Source organism: Musca autumnalis, unplaced genomic scaffold (assembly GCF_047663935.1).
Source record: "Musca autumnalis isolate F117 unplaced genomic scaffold, ASM4766393v1 scaffold_3, whole genome shotgun sequence".
Lineage (NCBI taxonomy): Eukaryota > Metazoa > Arthropoda > Insecta > Diptera > Muscidae > Musca > Musca autumnalis.
Window position 1 is genome coordinate 3,351,768 of NW_027411866.1, and position 25,502 is coordinate 3,377,269.

Below are 25,502 nucleotides of genomic sequence, written 5' to 3' on the forward strand. Positions count from 1 at the left end.
AAGTCAGTATATACCACTGCCGACCAAAATTCTGCATATTGGCATCTGTTGACAGTGTGTTAGTAAGATTGTATGCACGCATGCAGCAAAACAAAAACAAATCAAAACATTTGCTCTCTTTTGTGTGCTCTTTCGTTGCGTTCGGGTCGTGTGTGTGTGAATTGCCGAAAAACTTCGTAACTTCCACAATACCAAAGAAAGGCATTGGTATATACAGTATAATCTCGATAATCCACATGATTCGGCGGTGTCCGGATTATCGAATTGTCCGGATTACCGAGTAATAACAAAAACAAATAATTTTGTACTTTTAAATAATTAATAATGGACTTTTACTAGATAATAACCTGATATTTAAGGCAAACAAATCCATATTAAGCAAATATTATGGTTTGCGACCATTTTTAAAGCGGAAACAGCTTCCCTGGCTACCAAATTTACGTCTTATATTCCTCCAACGTAATTTAGGTGACTTTTGCTAATTACTTAAACCATCTAAAACTTCTCTACAACTGGTGTATATTCATGCATAGTTTTTTTTCAAGAATATGAACGTTGTAGCCCATGTACATGCATATATTGATTTCCCTGGTCCACGGGACATGAGCCTCTTATGACTCGCGACAGAACTTCAGAATTCAAATACACTCATCTCATTATGGGGTATATTTCTATGAACATCACCCAACGACTTTCTTATTTATACACCAATTGCTATTGTTAAGAACGAAAACATCAATGAAATAAATTAGAATCTAATGATTAAGGCAAAATTGATGTCCGGATTATCGAGGTAAGAAAAATATGTGATGTCCGGATTACCGAGTCTACAATGTAAAAAATTCTAGTGTCCGGATTACCGCGTTGTCCGGATTATCGAGACTATACTGTACATTGTAGGCAGTGAGTCAGTAGAGACTTTGAATGTAGTGAGTCAATAGTTCATGAAGGGTTATATGGCGACATTGGTACCAGAGATTTACTACAAGATTTTTTGGTCATTTGAAACTTTTTGGTAATAGTGCATATAGATGCATAATAGTGCATATAGATTAACGAAAACCACTGGATTTCAAACGTCAGTTCCATAGCGTATACGTCAAATAAAGTCAACTGGATTTATTAAAAGTATATGTACTAGGGCTATAACCAAAAAAATACCACCACATAGCCGTGTAGAGCATGGAAAACTATAATGAAATACGGTGTCAATTTTTCTCTATCGCGAAAAAAGTTTCCGCACCAAATACATGGAAGTTCAGAAATGCATTTTTTAATTTTCTCTGTTATAACAACATATTTGCTTTTCATTAAAATTTTTATTTTTTTGTAATCTAATTTAAAATCATTATCAAAGCGTTCTGGACCAATTTGTTCTCAAATCGCGCCATTTCGGAGCATATTAGGAACTTTTGACACTATTGCAATTTTTGGTTTTTCTTTATAAACTCGTGAATTTTATGTTTATATTTTTTGTACCTATCGGACAAGAGAATTTGGGGTCATTTGCAAATTGGTCCAGAACGCTTTGATAATGATTTTAAATTAGATTACAAAAAAATAAAAATTTTAATGAAAAGCAAAGATGTTGTTATAACAGATAAAATTAAAAAATGCATTACTGAACTTCAATGCATTTGGTGCGGAAACTTTTTTCGCGATAGAGAAAAAATTACACCTTATTTCATAATAGTTTTTCATGCTCTACACGGCTATGTGGTGGTATTTTCGATATCTGCAAAAAAGTGCAAAAAGTTATATCCCTAATATGTACGTAATAAAATTGACATTAGAAATTCATCAAACAAATTCGTCAATCTAAACGTAATTTAAGATAATGCAATTTATCTTTTAATTAAATTGTATATTTTAAAATTTTATTAAAGATTGTTGACAACATGTTGACAATGTCACCACCATAATAGTAGTGAAAGTGGTGACATGTTGACACTTTACACCAGGTTTCCTACAGGGAAGTTACATGCAACGGCGAATTACTACTACAGATTCAACTTCTGACAGAATTTCATCTGTCAAAATGCATAAACAAGGCATAAAATAGATGCGCCGTGACAAATTAGAATTGCGGCAAATTAAATTCAACGAATTTAAGCAACAATTCAGATTTCTTGTTAATATTAAATAATTAAAATAGATGTCGGTGAAAAAAATAATTGCTTTAGGGCAAAATTTTAGGTTTTTGGATAGGTATTGTTGTATTTTGACACTTAAAATGTGCTGTCAAATGTGTTGTTTTGAAGAATGAATAAAAATTTTGAAATGTCAATCTATTCATCGATTAGATGGCCTGCTTGCTGCCTGTTCTTGTTCGTAGTTGCATTTCCTTTGCGCTTTCAATAGTGTGAAGTTGGCTGCATATTAATCGCATTTCCTTTGCGCTTTCGATAGTGTGAAGTTTGCTGCAGATTAATCTACCAATGTATATGAAAACCCGAACATTGGAGAATTTTTTTTTAATAACTACATGTCAAAGTTTCTTTTTTAAAAATCGTGACTGAATAAGGACCTAAAATTGTAATCAATGAATTTTAATGATATCCCTGGTGCTTCTTAGAGACTAGAGATATTGAGCAGCAAATGCTGTCTAATTTTGTTTCGAATTTTCGGCTTTCAGTTTTCACTTGTAAAAATCATCGGTCACTAAGCTCGACTACAACGAGAAATTAATTCAAAATTAAAATAATCTTCGCCCTAATAGTCAAAATTTTCAATTTTGTTTTTATTTGTTTTTACTTACCGTTGCATCTTTGGATTTCTGTCGAATACTTGATTTACCATCAATCACAATATTAGCATTAACAAATTCAACATCACATGGTGAGGGTGGACACATTGAGAAATCATCATAATCTAAATCGGTTGATGTTTCTACTGAGAGATCACCCAATAGCACAAAACCGGATTCGTTTGGCTGCAAAGAAAAAAAAATGGAAAAATTATTATTTTTTTGTTAACAAAAAAAAAAAAAAATAATAAATAAAATAAAATAAATAAATAAATAAAAACAAGTAAGAACGGAGTTAAGTTCGGCCGGGCCGAACTTGTTATACCCTCCACCATAAGTTGTATTGAAGTAAAATGGAATAATTAGTTTCCTTTCGTGTATGAAGAAGACTTAATACTAAATTTCAGCAATTTCGGTAAAACAATGTGAGGCACCATTCTATGGGGGCTATTTCAAAACGTCGATCTATACCGACAAATTTCCGACGGAAAGTTTTTAGCCTCAAAGAAGACTAAATACCAAATTTCCTATATTTCGGTAAGAAAATGTGGCTAAAACTTAAAAAATACCGAAAATCAAGAAGTACGCTTCTATGGGGATATAGGAAGACGTGGACCTATACTGATAATACTCTTCTGGAATATTTTATAGCTCTTGAAAGACGAAATAACGAATTTCAGCCATTTCGGTTGGATATTGACGTCACAATCTTCAGTATTACGAAAATCGGGAGGTACCGTTCTATGGCTATGGTTCTAGGGCTATATCGAAACGTGGATCTATACCAACGAATTTTAGTCAGATATGGGGCAATATGAAAGCGTGGACCTGTACAGACATATAGCTGGCGAACAGTTTTGTATTAAATTGAAGACTAAATACAAAATTTCCGCCCTTTTTGGTGGAATATTGAAGACACAACCTTAAAAATACGAGTCGTGAGGTACCTTTCCATGGGGGCTATATGAAGGCGTGGACCTATACCAACAAATTTAAAGGGAAGTTTGAGTACCCCCTACGAAGTCTAAATACCAAATTTCAGCCATTTCGGTGGAATACTGAGGCCACAACGTTCAAAATACCGAAAATCGGGAGGTACCGTACTATGGGGGCTATATGAAGGCACGGACCGATACCGACAAAGTTCTGGGGGAAAGTTTTATACCACCAACGATAACTAAATACCAAATTTCAGCCATTTCGGTGTGATAATGATAATAAAGCTAAAACCTTCAAAATACCGAAAATCGGGAGGTACCGTTCTATGGGGGCTATATGAAGATGTGGACCGATACCGACAAAATTCTGGGGGAAAGTTTTATACCCCTAAAAAAGACTACGTACCAAATTTCAGCCATTTTGGTAGGATAATGAAGCTAAAACCTTCAAAATACCGAAAATCGGGAGGTACCGTTCTATGGGGGCTATATGAGGGTGTGGACCGATATCGACAAAATTCTGGGGGAAAGTTTTATACCCCTAAAGAAGACTACGTACCAAATTTCAGCCATTTTGGTAGGATAATAAAGCTAAAACCTTCAAAATACCGAAAATCGGGAGGTACCGTTCTATGGGGGCTATATCAAAACGTGGACCGATATATCCCATTTTCAATACCAACCATCCTGCAGGAAATAAAAACTTCTGTGCCAAATTTTGACTCTCTATCTTTAAAATTGCGAGCTGTATCTTGATTTCAACAGACAGACAGACGGACGGACTGACGGACGGACGGACAGACGGACATGGTCAAATCGACATAGAATTTTATGCTGATCAATAATATATATACATTATAGGGTCTCCGACGAATATTTCGATGTGTTACAAACGGAATGACAAATTTAATTATACCCTCCATATGGTGGAGGGTATATTAAAAAAACATAACAAGTTCAGATTAAATTCCTTATTAGGAATTTTCATAATATATTTAAAAAAGTTTTCAATTACATATGTATATTTAAAAAAAAATGGAAGATTCCATAAGAGCCCAGCAAACCAATCGTACCGACATCTTAACGAAATCGGAACGAAATCGGTACAAAATCTGAACTATTTCCTCTCCGAAAAATCGTTTAGAAATCGAAACCAAATCTAAACGATTTTGCTTCCGAAATTGTTCAGACGTGTCGGACATCAGACAGTTGGTTTGCTGGGAGGAAATCCTTGTTTTAAAAACGATTGAGAACTAAATTTCTGTATTTTATTAGGTAGATAAAAAATAATTTGTCCCTCTATGGAAATTTTAGATATTTTTTATTCAATGAAAAATATAAAAAATCCTGTAAGTAATACTAAAATTAGCAGATTTTAACATAAAACAAAAAATACAGAATTTTAATAGATTTTTGTGAAAATATTATAAATTTTGAAGCCTAAAAAGAAAACAAAAATGAAAAATATTGTTTGAGAATTTTTACGGATAGTTTCGACCTAATCTAAGTGATTATGAGTTAAGAAATATAAATTGTCCTCTGCTGAAAACTTAAGTTTCTAAGAACGATTTTTTTGTTTTGAACAAATTGAGAGAAATAATTGTATCCTGAGTCTATTCGTGAATGTTTTTTTTTTTTTTTTTTGAGATCATTATCATATTGTTTTATTATTTTAAGGTATATTATTTAATATCTCTTTGTGACATTATTATATTCAATGGGCATCAACATTTTAGAGAGTTTCAGAGGCGTACAATATGTAGATTTTTGTAAATTCTTGAAAACTGTGCTAATATATAATATATAAGTAGAAATAATCGTTATTCATAATGTAAAATAATTCTTGATCATGAAAATCCCAAAAACACAACCATTCATTATATATTCTCCAAAAGTTTATTGCCATCATAAAGTCCCCGTTGTGGCACATTTCATGGTTCAAGTCAATTATAAACCAGCAAAATAGAGCAGCATCTTATTCACTTTTTTATTTCTTATTTTTGTTACTACTACTGTGTTATTATGGAATGATTCAGATTCAGATGCAGTGTAGTTTCCCATTGTATATTTCATGAAGATCATTTGCTGACAGATCTTCATATTTATTCAAAGCCTTGGTGTTTGTTTATTGTATATTTATTTGCAAAAAGTTATTATTGTGGTGGATTTGCGCTATTTTTTATTATTATTATTGTTATTATAATTTTTGTTGTTGTTGTTGTGGATTTATGCCTCACAGACAATAGTTGGTTAGGGTTAATTATGACTATGGCAGAGAATAGTTGTAGTGAGTACATTTACCCACAAACCCACAAAAGAAGATGTCATGCCACATTGAAAAAAAAAAAACTAAGAAGGCCTCCCATAAGATACGATATATTAATATGTGATGTTAATAATGGCGAACTTGGAGCTTGTCACAAGCAGCAGCTGCTGCTACAGCAATTCAAAACATATACAAGTGTTTTTTAAGATTGAATTAAATCTCCATATGTATTGTTGCAAACAAAAAAGGCTAACTTTTAGCCTCAACATTCGAACTGTCTTGACTTGGCCTTGCATTGTTGTTGTTTTTTTTTTTATAACAAAAAATTAACTCAATACAAAGTTCTGTAAAATAATTCTGCAAAAAGTGGTTTTATGTAAAAACATTAACATACAGCATAGAAACCTTAACCCGTGCAATGTGCGAATGAAGGATTGAGGGGATCTCCACAGACCCACATTTGAAATGCACTGAAATCAATATGAACTAATGAAGATATTTAGATCTTATTACACGCAGAAAAGGTATATTGTTGTAGCAATTATATTCTGAGGGCAAAATAGTTATTGTAAATATGTAAACATAAATATTGTTGAAGCAATCATATATTTTTGTAGCATTATGGTATTTGTTCTCCTTCAGATTCCAGACCAAAGCGTATAACAGGCCTACTATGGCTTAAGTATAAGGCAAAATAGGTATTGTAAATATAACATATATTGTTGGAGCAATCATATTTTGTTGTAGCATTATGGTATTTTTCCTCCTGTAGATTTTAGACTAGGGCGTATAAAAGGCCTACTATGTCTTAAGTTTATGTTCATCTGGACAGTTTGCAATTTTACATGACCCATTTCTCAAACTATCCTAGTAATGGTATGTGTCATAATGTATATGGTTGCAGCAACAATATACATTTTTAAATATTTACAATACCCTATTTTACTCTCAAAACATGTTTGCTTCAACAATGCCCCTCCTATGTAGTTGTGGACTTATAAAATGTGTAGATTTGAGTTTTTTTTTTTCTTATGACAAGACATCGGATTTTTTATATTTATACGCTCAGCATTTATGCTTCTCCTGAAAAACTCACTTTTTAGACTTAGCATACTATTATTTGGAGGTGTCGATATACACTTTCATACGGACAAAATGTGCCTCATCGAAATAATGGTTTTAGACCCCAAGTATGTTTGGACAAAATGTGTTTCAGACAATTTGGAGTCGATTGAGCAATGTCCGTCCGTCTGTCTGTCTGGCTGGAGCGCACGATAACTCTTGAACGGATGAACCGATTCGGTTCAAATTTTGGCTTTCGTAATATTTTGCCCAAACTTAGTTTAAGTTCGAAGATGGGCTATATCAGTCCACTCCTTCCGGTACCTCCCCCACAAAAGTTCGAAAATGTTCGGAAAATTTGTGCGCACGATAACTCTTGAAGGGAGTAACCGATTTAGTCCATACTTTGCCCATCGTAAAGTGTGCACCAGAATTAGATAATGTTTCAATGTGGACTCAATCGGCCCACTCCTTCGGGTACCTCCCACACAAAATTTGGGATAAGTTCAGTTTGGGACCTGCTCTCGAATCGCTTTGATTTTTGTTTTAGAAAGTTGTATTCACTGACCTCCATACGACGGTATAAGTTTCATCAGGGGCAAGTCCACACTTCCTGAGAAAATAGCCCCAAAGTTGCAAAAAAAAAACCCTATGACACCGTGTAAGGTGGTTGGAGCGCAAGATAACTCTCGAACGGATCTGCCGATTCGGTCCAAAATTTGGCCTTGGTAATATTTTGTCCAAACATAGGTTAAGTTTGAAGATAAGCCATATCGGTCCACGCCTTCAGGTACCTCCCCCACAAAAGTTCAAAAATGTTCGGAAAAATTGTTCGTACGGTAACTCTTGAATATGGACTATATTTGTCAAATCCATCCGGTACCTCCCACACAAAATTTCGGATAAGTTCACTTTAAGACCTGCTATCGAATTACTTGGATTTTTGTTGAAGCAACTTGCATTCGCTGCCTCAATTACGATGGTAAAATTTTTTTCGGGGGCAAGACGATACTTCTTGAGCAAACAGCCCGAAGGGTGTAAAAACCCCCTATGGCACCATATACAGTGGCTGGAGATCCACTTCCATAATGGTCAATCCATTCCTTTAAGTATCTCCTCCGCAAAACTTTTGATCTTTAATCCTAATCAAAATTTTTGTCGGTTCATACATCCAAAATTTTTAAAACCCCCTAAACACATACGGCTGAGGGTATATCTCTGTCAGCAAAGCTGGCTGATACTTTTTTACTTGTTTTTATATCTTTTGATTAGGCTCGAAGGACCAAAATTGAATACGTCTACTGTAGTAGTATGGTGGAATGTTTGGGAGACACTACATTTTATTTATAGATATCTTGATTATGAACGATGAAATACGTATTCTAGTGGAAATGTAATAATAATACATATTCGATCTCTGCACATTTTCTGAATAATCTTAAAAATCTTAGCTCCGAATTAGTTTTTAATCGATTTTTTTTGTTTGGTTGTTGTCGAAAAACAAAGTCGCTGGTAATAAAATTCGAATATACAACTTTTAATTTTTTTATTATAAATGCAACATATAATAGTACATAAATGCAACATATATTTTTTCAGATTTATTTCAGAAAATATAAACTTTTATTCGAATTTTTCCAGAATTTATTTTTCAATTTTTTCACAAAATCTAAATTTTCCAGAATTTTTTTTCCGAATTCGGACTGATTTCTTCACAAAATCTAAATTTTCCAGATTTTTTTTCGAATTCAGAATGATTTCTGTCAGAAAATCTCGAATTTTTTAAGAATATACTTCCGAATTCGTCGCTAAACTCTAATATTTTTTTCAGAACTTTTGCACCGAATTCTGCATCAGAACCGGAAAATTGTTTAGAGACTCTGTTAAAATGTTAGCTGAGTAGCTTTATTAGATATCGATGTGACTACTCATCGATATCTAATAAAGATTCGTATAAAATGTCATTAAAAATGTCTATTGATTCGGCTCGAAGGACCAAACACAATAGTAGAGAAGTCCTTAGTAGAGTATAGTGGAATGTAATTATCCTCTTATCCGGCGGATACATTGATTATCATGCTGATCTCTTGCTACCTACTGGGCAGCAGAGATTTTGTATCTCCGTCGGACCAGAGAATAATTCACTTAATAAAAGTCTCATAAAAGTAATTTTAAATTTTCATTTGAAGATCGCCTATCTTAACCAAGGGTTAAAGTTTACACCATGCACTTGTTGCTGCGAGATCCAAGTTCATTTGACAAGTTTAATGATCCTCAAAGTCTTAAGGTAAAAAAAACAACTTTAAAATTCTACAAAAGAACAACACAAACTAATGAATATATTATTCCACATTCTTTCAAAATAATACAAAAAAAACTTGTAGATATTGACTAAAGTCTTTTGGATTCAGGTTTTGTACAAGTGTTCTTGGTATTTCCAACAATTTATATGGAGCATGTTTTTTTTTTAATGGTACAAGAGTCTGGTGGTGTGATTAAATCGTGATCATTTTAAAGTTAAGTGGCTTTTTGTTGCAACCTAGAATTGTTTTACTTTCAAATACAATAAAAAGGGAGGGGTAGAATAGTAGAATTTTATTTATGCCTGCTACTATTTTGCACTTTAAACTCAACTCTTAATAGGAATTCTTTTCAAACAACCTTGTCATAAGAATATTGACAGAGCAAGGTCGTCTAGAAACCACTCCTTACTTAAGTAACATTTTCTTCAACACTTTAATTATATTATACAAAACCTATTTTGTTTATAAATTACAATAAAATAGATGCAATTAAATTAATACAAATTGTTTAACTTTTAGAGTAGGGATGTTGAACTTTTGGATTTTTTCCACAAATCTCTTAAGTCTTCACCTTTAAATTCTAATTTTACGGAGTAGAAATTTTGAACTGAATAAAAACAATTAATATTGGGATAACAATTATGCAAATAAAGAAAGGCGGTCCCCACGTTGGGCGCCAGTGGTATGTTTTTATGCTATTCTCCACAAATTATAAAGGTCTTAACACTTCAAAAATTAATCATTTGTGAACTGCGATAATAAAAATTGGAGGTAAGCTTAGAATAGTTAATAAACCCTACATACTAAGAGATTTTTGCTTAAAATCTCAGTTTTGTGGGACAAATGTCTGCAATATTCAACCAACGGAAAAAATATGATCTTGCAAAATTTATTGCATGGCAAATCGTTCAATGCACTCAAGGTTAATTTAAGGCAACATTTGCAAAGATAATTGTTTAACCAATAAATAGTTTACCACAATATAATCATAAAGTCATCTTCGTATATGTGTTTGGCTCTAAAATCAAATTGACAACTATTTTGAGGTCAGTTGTTGTTGTTATATGTTTTATAATTACATATAGAGACTGACTATCACACTCGGCAGCCAGCTAGTCACCCAGCCAGCCATCCACCCAATACAAAAAAAAACTACTGCCAAGCATTGTTTGTGGCTTTTGGAAATAGTTTTCTGTTGCTGTAGTTACCAATGGACAAAAATTGTAGTACATTGTATTGGAGTTGATGGTAGTTTTTTTTTGGCTAAAAAAGAGTTCAAATAATAAAGCCAAAAATAAAAATAACTATAAAATATTATAATGGTCTTTTGAATAAAATATAAACCAAATAAACACAATAAATTTGATACGCTTCGATGGATTTGCTTTACAAAATTGCCAAGAGTCAGTCACTAAAGTAATAAAACAATAACAAAAATCACGGAAAAAATACCAAACATATCAAATCTGCTTTCAATAACAAAACTAAAATTTATATACAAAATAAATATTTTATTGAATTATTTTTTATTTATTAAAATCAAATCTAAGAAAAATATTAAAAATATAAAAAACATGTAAAAAATTTTAAAATTTTAGTTTTGTTCCAAAACCTGCTACTATTTTGAAATTTTTACCATTTTTTTCTTTATAAATTTGACAGAAATTTCAAAAATAGTAGATTCATGCAGATTCTGGAACATTTATCCACGAGTGTATAAAGAACTGTTTTTAGCTTAAAGAGCTTGTGTTTTAGGTTGTTGTTGTATTTATAAAATTTTAATACTTAGAAGTTCTGAATTTTTCATACTCTTTATGAGAATATTGGCTTATCTTTCCTTTACCGACCCACCTCAGAAAATTATGAAAAAATTACCACAGATAGTACTTTTTATCCCAATTCCAACCATGTATTGCTTTGTTGCGGAAATGTATACTTCCCGAGATATGGGCCTCCAAAGTTCCACAAAGGCCCTAGTCTAAAATGTTGGCAAACCTCTGCGGAGGATGTAGGCCTCCAAAATATTAAATTTAAAAGAAAATTTATGTTCCCGTTCCCGAGATTTGCACCTGTCCATAGGAGGGAAAAATAGGTTAGGGCCTTTGTGGATCTTTTGAGGTCCATATCTCGGAAAGTATACATTTCCGCATCAAAAGCAATACATCGTTGGATTCGGTGTAAAAAGCACTATCTGTGGTAATTTTTTCATAGTTTTCTGCGGTGGTTTGCCAAAATTTTAGACTAGGGCCATTGTGGAACTTTTGGAGGCCCATATCTCGCGAAGTATACATTTCCGCAACAAAAGCAATACATCGTTGGAATCCGGATAAAAAGCACTATCTGTGGTAATTTTTTTCATAATTTTCTGCGATGTTTTGTCAAAGTTATAGGTTAGGGCCTTTGTGGATCTTTGGAGGCCCATATCTCGGGAAGTATACATTTCCGCAACAAAAGCAATACATGGTTGGAATCGGGATAAAAAGCACATCTGTGGTAATTTTTTCATAATTTTCTGCGTTGGGTCGGTAAAGGAGTTCCAGAATATTTCTCCTGAAGATGAAATTCATAAATTTAACAACAAAAAACAGATTTTTATTTATAAAATTTATTTTAATATTTGCAAACATTATTTATTATATAAATTAAAAAAAATAACAAATTAAAATACAATGTAACAAACAATATTTCAGACATTTGATAAATATTTAAACACAGAAATCCTATCAATTTCTCTTCTATTTTCGCCTGCATTTACAAAAAAAAGTTAACATTAAGCTCCACAGCACGTACTCTCATATTATAAAATTTAAATTTTTTTTGCAACTACCATGTACTTCGTTTACGATATTACATTCAACATGAAACGTTGTGTTATTTCCTAAAAAAAATTAAAACTGTTACCAACCATTCCATTACCCATTGCTTGTCAGTATTTCTTCTTTTTTGCAGAATGCTTGAGGTAAGAAGAATATTTTTTCTTGTTCTGTCCACGTTTTTGCTGATGCATTTTCAATGTTCATCGTCCATTTGAAGAAGAAGAAAAAACGACAACTGGCACATGAGGCGAAGTTTTATTTTCAAATTGCTGTAACACTTTGCCACTGCCAGGCTGCAAGTCTGCCAAAGCAATGGCCCATCACGTTCACAATGCCAAACATTATTTAACTGATACACATATGTACATATATTTTTTTCTTAATATTATTTTTTAGTTGTAATGGACCTTTAAAAATTACCTGCATTTCTAGGCCACAACAAATGCATTAAATTTTGTCAGGTTGATCTATTAATACAAAAAATGGGACTAGAATCTATTTTTGATTGACACATTTATGATGTGAGGATCAAATTTCGACTTTTTACATTCCAAAAATACTTTATTGGGCGCAAATAAAGCCGATCTCACCGTTATAGTTATCACTATTATGGATAGAATATTCCAAAAAATACTTGCAGAATCGTTGGGCGCCATTGAAGCCCATCTCACAGTTATTGGTACTACTATCATGGATAGAAGTTATCATAATCCATAAATAGCGTTGTAAACGCCATTCCCTTACACATTGGGCGGCGCACTTGTAGAATTGCAAAAAATTTTGAAGGCAGTCATATTTTTAATCGACAATATCTTAAATCCCAATCATATGTTTCCACAAACACCCCCATATGGTACATGAGATACTTTTCTTATATCTATGAGAGGACTCTGACTCATATTTGCTCAATGATATAGAACCTACATTTTATTGTTGGGTAAAAACGGGGAGTCTTAAGATACGCTTGTGGAGGAGTTTTACATGGCTGAAGTACTCAGGAAACAGCACCTTAGTAGGCTGAGGAGATGTTGCATGATCTGGGAATCGAACCCGAGCATGCAGTGTGCTTACAAGTGCACCACGATGGCACCCAAAAATTAATAAGAAAGTAATGACTGGGGTATTTGAAACAAATTAGCAGCTTTGTTCCTTTACTTTTTTAATGGTAAAAGTGGTAAAAGAGAAAAGTGTCAAAATTGCTCTCTCATGAACATTTTTACCAGAAAAATAAAGGAATGAAAAATTGGTAGATCTGGTAGCAATGTCAAAAAGAAACATAAAAAATCAATTTTCTTCTTTTATTTCACAGTTTTTAATTTTGTTTTGTCAGCGTTTCGTTCATTTTTTCTTCATTGTGAAACAATCGTCAAACAAACGTCAAAAATCAGTTCTACCATTTTTACCTGCAGAAATTTGTCTGGTAGCCTGTGGTAGAAGAGAAAGGCATATGTGTTCTCTCCCTCTCTCACTCCCTTAAAAATTGCTGCCAGTTTTACCACTTTTTGGGGTTAAGGAACGCTTTGCAGGTTAAAAATGGTAACAAATACACAACACAGCTACATATATAGGGTGTTTTTTAAGCTAGATAGAACTTTAAATTGTAAAAAGTAACACAAAAAATTAAATCTTGATGAAACTTTTTTTATTTGTTTCAGTATACTCTGACAAATTATCATGAATAGACTCACACTTGAACAACGCTACGAAATTATCCAAATTTACTTTGAAAATCAGTCGTCGATTCGCGCAACTTATACCCGTTGTTTTATCGCAAAATTGTGTTCAGCGATGAGGCGCATTTTTGGCTTAACGGGTTTGTTAATAAGCAAAATTGCCGCATATGGAGTGAGACCAATCCACAAGAGACCGTACAGACTCCATTACATCCAGAGAAATGCACCTTATGGTGCGGTTTTCACGCTGGTGCCATCATCGGACCTTATTTCTTAAAAAATGAGGCCGGCGCTTGCGTTACGGTCAATGGAGATCGTTACCGCACCAGGATCAATGATTTTTTGTTTGAAAATATGGATGACATTGATCCGGAGGAGATGTGGTTTCAACAGGATGGCGCTACGTGCCATACGGCGAACGCAACCATCGACTTATTGAAATCAAAATTTGGCGATAAGTTGATTTCGAGAAGTGGACCTGTCAATTGGCCTCCAAGGTCGTGCGATTTGACACCTCTCGATTATTTCCTGTGGAGCTACGTGAAGTCACTGATTTATGCTGATAAACCAGCAACAATTGATGCCTTGGAGGCCAGCATTGTTCGTGTTATTCGTGACATACGGCCAGCAGTGCTCGAAAAAGTGGCCAAAAATTGGACGTCCAGAATGCACTTCGTCTAGAACAGCCGCGGTGCCCATATGCCCGAAATCATTTTCAAATGTTAATGTCACGTATTGATCTTTCGAATAAAAAAAAAATTTGATTACAATTTAATTTTTTGTGTTATTTTTTACAATTTCAAGTTCTATCGGCCTTAAAAAAACACCCTTTATATTGAGGTAGCCGCCCGTTGGGCGCCAATAATAAAATGCGGCCCATATCGACAATTTTATAGCTCCAACGCAGACTTAAAACCAAATTTAAGCAATTTCGATTGAATAAAGTTGCTAAAACCTTCAAAATACCGAAAATCGGGAGGTACCGTTTTATGGGCGGTATATCAAAACGTCCTGGAATGTTTAATACTTCCAACGAAGAGTAAATATCAAATTCAGCTATTTCAGTTGGATAGCCACACCCTCCTTAAAAATTCTCAAATCTGGAGGTATCGTTCTACGGGATCTATGTATATCAAAACCAGGACCCGTACCGACAATTCTCTGCATATATATTTTATAGGTCCAACATACAAACAAATACAACATTTTAGCAATTTCGATTAAATAATGTGGCTAAAACCTTTAAAATACCGAAAATCGGGAGGTACTATGGCGGCTATTCAAAACGTGGACCTGAACCGACCATTCTCTGAGGGAATATTTTATATCCCAAAGACGTTATACAAAATTCTAGCCAATGCGGTAGGATAATGCCGCTAAAACCATGAAAATATCGACAATTTGGCGGTAACATCTATGGGGGCTATATTATGGGGGAAAGTTTTGTATCCCCAATGAAGGCTAAAGAATTTCAGTCATTTCGGTGGGATAATGAGGCAAAAACGTTAAAAATACAAAAAAAAAAATGCCGTTCTATGAGGGCAATATAAAAACGTGGACCGATATAACCCATTTTCAATATAAAAAATCCTAGGAGTAATAGAAACTTCTGCATCAAATTATAAACCTCTATCCTTAATATTCATGTATCTTGATTTCATGAAAAGGACGAACCGACGGACATTGTTATAGCTTTGTTCCACAATTAAAAAGTTTTTAGAAATTTTACGACTTTTACACATTTTACCCGAAAAACCGTTCCCGTACACAAAAAAGTTGTAAAATGTTCACTTCTCTTTAAACAAAAATGTCGCTGAATGACGCTCTCTTTAACAACTTTTTACTCGACAAATTTGAGCATGTAAAAAATTGTAACATGGTTTCGGCGTCTGATTGACTGGTACGTTGACTTTGACATTTGTTCCAGCTTTTTTGGCGTTTTTCCCCTTGTTGCGTTCCCGAACTATTTCAAAAAACTTGTGTGTGAGAACAAATTTTTTGCAGTTCTCTCTTTTACGAGTTTTACTATTGAAAAGTACGGGAACGAAGCTTATATCTACTTAAAATAATTAATAATACTACTTAAAATTATATGCTAATCAAGAATATAGACGATTTGTAGGATCTCCGAATGATATTTCGGGAGAGAGTATAAAAATGGGGTAGGTTCTTAACTTGAATTGTTGAATTGAAAGTATAGAAATTTTCAGAATCGAATTGTAAAAATGTTCTTTACAAGACGAAAACACTTGCAGACACGTTGGGCGCCAATGAAGTCGACATTGGCATTTTAGGACCTTCTGTTTGGAATATAATGACCATTACATATTGGAAAAAAATATAATTGGCATTTCTTAGCTTTCTTTGTATTGATTGTATAAATAAGTAAAATGGTGATGTCAAAATTTTACAATATAAAAGCATCTGTTATATTACAGACAATCTCTAAATCATCACATTTTATACAAAATGTTGGCGGTGTGCACAGATTTCAAAACAAAATAACAAAATTTGAAAGAAGACAACGATTATATTAGTTCAAGTTATGGAGTTGCAATAACTTAACACAGCGCAATAAACAAATGTGATATTAATTAATGTAGCGCTTCTTAAACCCAATATTACGAATTCCCCTGAGGACGTCGCCAAAAAAGTGACGAAACGTCGGGAAGAAATCAATCATTTGTTTTATTTGTTAAAATACGAAGAGGTCAATAAGCTGAACAAAATTAATAAAAATCAATCAATCCAACACTTAGTATATTCCCTAACTATAAATTGAGAGTTCCCTCAATTGGGCGCCAATTGTACTAAAATGTTTGATAGTGTCATTTTGTTCTCTCTTGCGTATTTTCTTAGATTTATTTCCAAAAGTTCCCTGCTGTACCATTAGGTCATATCTCTCCTCCATAACTGGGGAAGTACAGTTGAACTTTTCTATAACGAATAATTATCTACAAAGAATTGTTTTATAAAACAAAAATAAGAAATCTTACACAAAATAATCTCTTTATTACGAATTTTGTCTATAGTGTAGTAATGCTTCGCGCCCGTTAAAGACAAAATTGAGTGTATTCGATTTCTTAAACCAACCCGCTTTGAGTGGCGCCCAACGTTTATCTTTCATTTGTTATTCTTTACTCATAATTGAAAACTTCTACATTTTTCCAATTTCCGCTTTCTCGATTTTATGAAATTGCAAATATGTTTATATTTTGCAATTGTTATTAGTTAATTTTCCAGTTTTTCTAGATACAGTTTTCCTTTTCAATTTCTAGTTCCATGCCAAATAAGAAAAAAAAACAAGTATTGAATCATTTGACGGGCAGAAATGCGTATTAAATTGACAGTTGTTTTGACTTTCAAGTGAATGTTGTGTGGTGTTATCGTTTTGTTTTCTCGCTTACACGCTTTTTTCTAACCTGAATAAGTACGAGTATTACGACGACAACGACGATGCGTAAAGCATCATCGTAAGATACCATCTATAGCGCAGCTGCGCTTACATACTGGTCCGGTGAGTGTGTGCAGGAGGCAGGCAGAGCAACATAGTTTATCCATTCGACTTTGAGTTGCATCACTTGATTTGAAGTTTGAATTGTGTGCGTAATGAATGTCAGCCAGCGAGCCCCATTAAATATGGAATAAACAACAAATAAACCAAAACAAGGCAAAATTAAGATGCCCCATGAGGGGTATATGTGTGGGGATACGGTATGAAGAGAAGAAAGGGTAGTACGAATGATGGAGGAGACAGATAAAGAGACTTCCCGTTGAACTTGTTTCTTCTGCTTTATTTGATGCCTAAATGCTTAAACTGATGTATGTATATAATATGTGAACTTCATTTTCCAAATGTATGTTTTAAATTCTCCCTTTCCCCAAAATATTTCAAAACAATCTGTAATGTATATTTTTGAACTTTCAAAAATTCACCTGTCTCCCCTATGGTTTTTTTTTAACAAACACAAGAAAATTATTTAAACGATATTATATTGGAAAACAATTTATAATTTTGACTACTAATGATAGTTTTTGGAGTAAGTCCAATGTTATTGTTGTTTTTTTTTTCCTCTTCTTTAACCAATTATATTTAAATTATGCACAACAACACAAACTGCTCACTTTTAGCCTACAACATAACCGAACCGAGTTAAAAAGTCATTAACCCTTTTGAAGTGTAGACGTCAAAAAATAACGTTATATTTCAGAAATGTTTCCACGTTTTAATTGGAAATTGTGTAAATCATTTTTGATTCCTGGGGGGGATATTTGTTTTTTTTTCTTGGTCTTTCCAATTTCACTTTAACTTATTACACACGGTGGAATATATTTCTACAGAGAAGAAATGAAAAGAAATTAGTTAATCAATCTGAATTAAAGCCCAACATATATGTATATAAAAAAGAAAGCCCCACGTTGGGCGCCACTCAATTTTCAATTTCAAGGAAATTAGTTTGAATTACTTGCAAAAACCTGATTCAATGAAAATAGTTTGATTTTTTAAACAAAATTTAAGCAATAGAAGCCAATTTGTTGTGTTCCCATTGAAATATGAGAAGCCCTAGAATTTCTCATTATTTGTTATGTAAATATTTATGACAAGGTCGTTTTATTGTTGAATGGATGACAGATATCACCCTTATATACAATTGAAATACACATTGCACAATTCCATCATTACACAAAGAATAGTTTACGTTTTTTGTTGTTGTTGTACAATGTCAGTTACGCATAATTAAAAAAGTATTAACTGCCGCATTTATTTCAAACATACACAGATCTACAAAAATTACAAATGCAAATCAACACCAAAAGGGGGAATGCTGTAAAAAATGTTATTGAATTCAATTCCATACCCATACTCTATAAGCACATTTGCATATAATTTAAGTCATGGCACATTCAGAACGCCTTCTACAAATCGAATGACTTTTTAAAGGTCTTTTGCGGATAGAAGAGTTCATAAAGGTATTATATACATAGTTAAGCCACCACACAGTCCTTATGAAGCTACAAAATATCCTAATGTTCTTCTTCGGAAGACGGGTCTATAATAGATTAAATCTTAAAATCATTTTCTGGTTCAAAGAACGAGCACCCCTCCATAGAACTTCTTATCAATGAACGTAAACAAACAAAACCAATCACACAAAGCCACAAACTTTTCAGCTTCTCTGAATAGTTTCATTCTCACAACCAAAACAAAACCACAACAAACTTTTCAATGTAAAAAGATGAAAACCGTACGATTGCTGAAATGTACTTCGGCTATGCCTTTGCCGAGTAGTTTCATTCACCACCGAAACAAAAAGAATTTTTGGCAAACGTTTGCTGTGTGTTATGGTCAATGACACACTCAGGCACGCACACATGTGATTGCTTAACAACCCTATAAGTTAGCATCAGCATCCCAGCAAACCAATCGTACCGACATCTTAATGAAATCGGAACAAAAGTCGGACGATACGTCCGATGTCTGATCTGAAATGGTTACGATGTCTTAACGCAAGTTGTATGAAGTAATTGACAAAATTTCGGAACGAAATGTCGGATCGACATCGTATTGATTTCGGTCCGATTTCGTAACGAAATCTGAAGAAAATCCTTAAGAATTTCGTAAAAGAAATTTCTTTCCGACATTCGTTCCGAAATCGGTACAAAATCCGCTCCGAAAAATCGTTTAGAAATCGGAACGAAATCTGAACGACGTTGCTTCCGGAATTGTTCAGACGTGTCGGACATCCGACATTTGGTTTGCTGGGATACCACAGTGAATTTTATCAACCACAAAACGTTTTTGATTTATTCACATGTATTTAGTACTATTTCGTTTTCTGTCTGCTCTTGTGGAGTTGAGTACTTTTCGCTTTTCGTGTTGTTCGTACTCACGAATGTAAACAAAACGAAACTAAACAGCGAGAAAATGGCAACGTGGGTTATGTTTCGTTTTGTATTGGTCCTGTGGAAAATACGAAACGAAACGATTGGAAATGTTATTTAAAGTATTTTTACGTACGCTGCTTAAAGGACATCAACAGATAGAAGTCCTCCCAAAGGTCTTCTATTGAAGGTGTTCCATAGATAAAAGATTTCCAAATGTTTATCTATATGCACAAGATCTCCTAAAGATCCTCTACAGATTACCAATCTCCTAAAAGGATTATCCAGATAAAAGACCTCCTCAAGATCTTTTATAGATGTAAATAGAAAATCTTCTGAAGATCTTCTATAGACAAAACATTGCCTTTACGTTATCTAGACACAAAATACGTCTTATTGGTCTTCCATAGGGAAAACATCTCCTAAAAGTCCCCTACTGATATAACATCTCTTAAAGGTATTCTATAGACAGAAAATCTCTTAAAAGCATTTTATATAGAAGGTAGTGTTGGTACGGCGATTGTATAAATTTTCACTAAAAATATTTAGCATAGATTATTTATAGATAATGGGGATTGGTTATCATGAACGGCAATTCCTCGTGAATTTTTTCACATTCTACCTTAAGTTGCAACGGCGGAAAGACAAAACTCACGGGGAAATGTCATTCATAACCCCCAATATACCGCTTAATGACTGCCATTTATGTATTACCATTTTCAGGAGCCATCTGTAGGTGGAACCCTCTCTTAAGAGACTTTCACAGGCAGAAAACCACTCCTAAACAACTTCTACAGATTGAGGACCCTTCTAAGGGACTTCTATAAATAAGTAGAGGACCTCTGCAAGGGGTTCTACTATGTGTAAAGCTCCACCCAAAGCCTTTTAAGAATGTACAGACGTCCCATCCTAAAGGTCTATGGATAAAAGAGAATCTTCAAAAGGTTTTTAATGCATAGATAACCATTCATGAAGATCTGTATGAATTGAAGAATAAGAATCTTATATAGCTCTCCCACGGGACTTATATAGACAATAAGGCCTGCAAAAGGGCTATAGAAAAATTACAAAGAAACTGAAAACCTGCTAAAGATGATCTGCAGATAAACGTTTTTTTTTAAAGAAAGAAGACCTTAACGTATTCTAAAAAGAGAAGATCTCCTGTCCTATAGATAGAATAATTGCTATATGGATCTAAGAGCTTTAAAATTATAAAGGGTGTTGCCTAACGGGTTTCCATATGCCAAAGACGTCCCGAAAGGCTTACGGAATATTACCTTAAAAATTGATAGAAGGCCACCTTCTAAGGCTCCTCTATTTATAGAATGCCCTCCTAACATTCGTATATTGATAGAAAATGCCTCTAATGGTAATTAATGTACATAATGACCTTCCTGAGGATGTTCTATTTATAGAATGGACACATAAAATTATACTGATTGAAGACAAAATATCACCTAAAAATAGGATACGCTTTCTATATCTAGGTGACCACCTCCTGAAGATCTCCTATGGATGGAACATCTCATAAATGTATTCTATAGATAAGAATAGAAGGTGATTTTCCTAAGCCTGCAATAAATGGAATGCTACAAAAAGTTATGTATATAACTATAGCCTTTCTAGATCAATGCCATTCTTTGGTATTGTTGAAGTTACGAAAATTTTCGGCAATTCACACACACACGACCCGAACGCAACGAAAGGGCGCACAAAAGAGAGTAAATGTTTTGATTTGCAGCATGCGTGTATACAACCTTACTAAACACTGTCAAAAGTTGCCAATATTCTGAATTTTGTGTGCCCTCTTCTTGGTCGGCAGGGCTCTAGATAGAAGAATACAAATTTTCATCTAAACATTTGACGTAAATAAAAATTATCTAACCTATAATAAAATTGAAAAAAAAAACTCTTTCACTGTTGAAAAGTGATTGCATATGGCAAATAAATAATTGAATTCACGTTTGTTAATTTTTTAATTTAAATTTCCTTGTTTATTGTTTGTAAATGTTGACAATTGTTTGTTATTAGCCTCGTTGAAGTAACGAGAGAGTGAGAAAACGTCATACACAGAAAACAAATGATTCACAGATGATTACATTGCGGTCACGTCGGCAACGTCTAGCAACAACTGTAATAAGTCACACGAATCAAAAAAAAAAAAAATAAAAACAACAACATATTCTACAAATGAAATATTTTATTCACATATTAAAAGCGAACTTTAAACTTTTTGTTTTTATTTATTTATTTTTTTTTTTGGATTTCATTAATCGAAATTTTAAAAAATGTGACGAATTTTTGTCGGAAAAAATTGTAAACAATAATGACTCATTTTATTATTGAAAACTGCAGCAACAACAAAAAATTGATTTTTTGATTAAATCAATTGATAAAATTCCAAACATTCATCCATATTGACATGGCGTGTGTATGTATCATCCAAAAAGAAAGAAAGTAGATTGTTTTCTCCCAGCATTTCCTTCTACATAATATATTTTTTTAATCGCCACAGCAGAGTGCAATTTATATTTTTTATGAATTAGAGTCTGTTGTTGGTTTAAAAAGAAATAAGAATAAAATGGATTTCAGGGCTGAGAAAATTCAGGGTCTACTGTAGAAACTTTTGAGTAACGTTGGAATGCATGCACAGATTTTGATAAATATTTTATTGACATGGTAAATTAAAACTTAAATAGAAGATTTCTTTTTTTGGTAAGGTACAACTGAAGCTAACGTTTGAGATCCAAATTATATTTCCTGGTTTTTTTTTTATGATATTGTGAAGAAACAAAAAGCCATTTGTTTGTTCCTCAAAAACAAAACAAATAAAACAATAATAATGCTTCCCATAGTTTCAAACACAACCTAAAAGTTAAAGGCTTTTCTATAGAATTCTCAATTTTTCTGATTAAATCTAACCATATTAACTACTTGGTTTTCAATTAACAACAACAACAGCAAACACATGTGAATGTGTCACAAAAAAAAAAGAAGCAGAAGAAAAAATACTGAAAACAGATTGAAACGTTTTAAAAACGCATAATCGTCGCGATCTAACTAAAATAATGCACGGGCACTAACAACACACCATAAATTGTAAAATTACACAATAAATAAGAGGCAGGCAGTCAGTCACTAAGCCCGTCCGTCCATCCATCAGTCGTCGACTGACTCGTTTTCAAATTCATATCGATTCGACAACATGGCTTGACTTGTCAGTAAGTCTGGCATATCGACAAACGCGCAATTCAGCCATTAATGCTCGAATAAAAACATGGAGAGACATGCCACAAAACAGCTATGTACTCGCTTCTGTTTTACTGCTGCTGCTGCTACTACTGATTGTCTGCCGACCTGGCAAACTGGCTGGCTGGCGGCTGTCCATTTCATGTCCAACTGAAATTGTGTGTTTTTTTATGCGGAAATTGTTTGAAATATGGCAAGAATACTGAATTACAACGAAGAAAAATGCATTTAATTCAATTTTATTCTCACCAAAAATGGAAGAAGATAGAAAAATGGAAAAGGGAGGGAGAGATAGATAGAGGAAATTGTATAATTTGTCAATAAAAATGTTTAATATAAAGCTTCTATAGGTGATAGGTATGCAGAAGGTATTCCAAGAGTCATCCATGGATGGAACCAACCTTCTAACATTTATAAACAGAATACCACCCCAAAATAACTTTTATAGACTAATCACACCAATAAGGGTCTTCCACAAATGGGGATGCTCATAAGTAAAGGAACCCTCAAGGATTTTCCATAGATGGAAGACTCCACCCGAGGACCTTCTAGATATAGGCGTTCCATCCCCGAGGGGTTTCTATGCATAAAGCATACACACAGAACAAATTTTAGACATTTGATAATAAAATTCAAAGATTCAATCAAAAATTTATCGATTTTCCGGCGACAAAAAATTTTCATATTGAAAAAACTCAATAAAATTATTTGATCACAAAGTATAAATACAAATGATAAAATATTTCACCTATTGACAAAAATATTTATCAAAATATTCCACATTTTGATTGATATGTCAATATCTGAAATATTTTATCAGTTCAATATAAAAAATAGATAAATATTTTAGTCAATATTAAAATTGTATTGTATCAACATTTTATCGAATTTCGTCAATATGATAATTTTTTTATCGCCGATTTTTTTTCTGTGCACTTCAAGGGGATTGAAGAACAGAAGGCCGTTCATGAAGATTTTGTGTGGATAGAAGACCCCACTTGAGAATCTTTAATATCTTTCAATGGGGATTTATATGGATAGAGGACCTCTCCAAGGGGGTATACATAAATGGAAGGACCCACCAAGGACCACCTATGGATAGACGTCTCATCCCAAAGGGTATTCAATTGATAGAGGCCATTCATAAAGATCTTGTATGGGTAGAAGACTCTCCTATAGCTGATGCGACACATAGAAGATGATTCAATTGATTGAGTACGCATTATAAGGGGTGTTTAGTAGAAAAGTCCTACTAAGGATCTTCAATGAATGGAAGCTCATTTACAATGATCTTGTTTGGATAGAAGACCCCTCTGAAGACTATAGATGAAACGCCACTTATAAGAACTTTATTTTGATTGGATACACCTTCCTAGGGTTTCTATAGAGATAAGTTCTTTCAAAAGAGACTTCTACTGATAGAAAACTCCTACCATGTTTGTTTATAGTAAACCCTCCTGAAGGCCTTCCCCAGATAAAATGACCCAAGGCCCTTATATTTTCATAGAAGATATAATTTCTCTCCTATTATAGTGATAGAAAGCCGCTTCTAAGGGTAACAATTTCATAGGAAGACCTCCTAACATTCTTATATTAGTAGAAAAATTTGCCTGATGGTAATTAACGGATAGAAAAACTCTCCTGAGGCTATTCTATTTATAGAAGACGGTCTTCTACAGAGAGAAGCTCCTTCCGAAGATGTCCCTGTTGATTCAAGACCCCTTCCAAGAGGTCTTCTATTTATAGAAAGTCTTCCTAAAAGTCTATAGAAGACCCATAAGACCCCTCCGAAATGTCTTATGTTGATATGTAACGTCCACCAAGGTCTTCTATTGGTAAAAGACCTTTCCCAGTGATATTTAATTAAAAGAAGGATGCTCCTAGGCTCGTCTATGGAGAGAAAGACCCTAGTAAGACCCTCCTTAGAGTCTTCTATCCGTAGAAGAGCAATATAAAGGAAAGTTCTCTCCTATTATATTGAAGACCTCCTAATAGGTTTCTAAATTCTTTTTAATTTTTGTAAATTCTTTTTAATGAGGCTATTATTTTGGAAGAAGAAGCTTCTTCCTAAAATTCTTCTAAAAAGTATTCTATTTATAGAAAGTCTTTTTAACAGCCTTCTTAGGGCCTTAGGGGCAGAGATAATTCCTTTGGAGATGAAAGCCCTTGGTTAGTATATTAAAAACCCTAAAGGACAGATCCGCCGTGAGTCGAATTTCCGCGTTATGGCGTGATGAAAATTTTTGCTTGAGACGCTGTAAGGCATCAGGAATTAGCGTTATATCGTTATTCACTGTTGTTTTAACTTGTTTTTGAGATGACTTGTCTGCAGTCAAATCGAATGAGGATTATTTTTGTAGAGCACTTCGACCTTCTAACTCGCTTTCTTTAATGTCCTTTTCGTCCTTTATTTTAAGAGCCGCATTAAAGTACCACAAGATGACGTTTTTCAGCTTCGAAATGTTTTGCAAAAATGTCGCTCAGAAAATTTTAGGTATGGCTCTCATTGACAACTAATCGATTTTGACTCATTAGTCAACGGCTTTCTTCCCCAAGAGGAATTTTC

The 25,502-nt window shown here is 33.6% G+C and overlaps 1 protein-coding gene across 2 annotated transcripts in view; it reads right to left on the reverse strand.

Annotated features, from left to right (window-relative positions):
• The window catches only part of bif (protein phosphatase 1-binding protein bifocal), a 115,273-nt gene that overhangs the window by 15,198 nt on the left and 74,573 nt on the right, over window positions 1-25,502 (reverse strand). For both annotated transcript variants that reach the window (XM_073978654.1, XM_073978656.1), the window contains one exon: window positions 2,759-2,932. In XM_073978654.1, coding sequence (XP_073834755.1) covers window positions 2,759-2,932 — 174 coding nt within the window. The remainder of the gene's footprint in view (window positions 1-2,758; window positions 2,933-25,502) is intronic.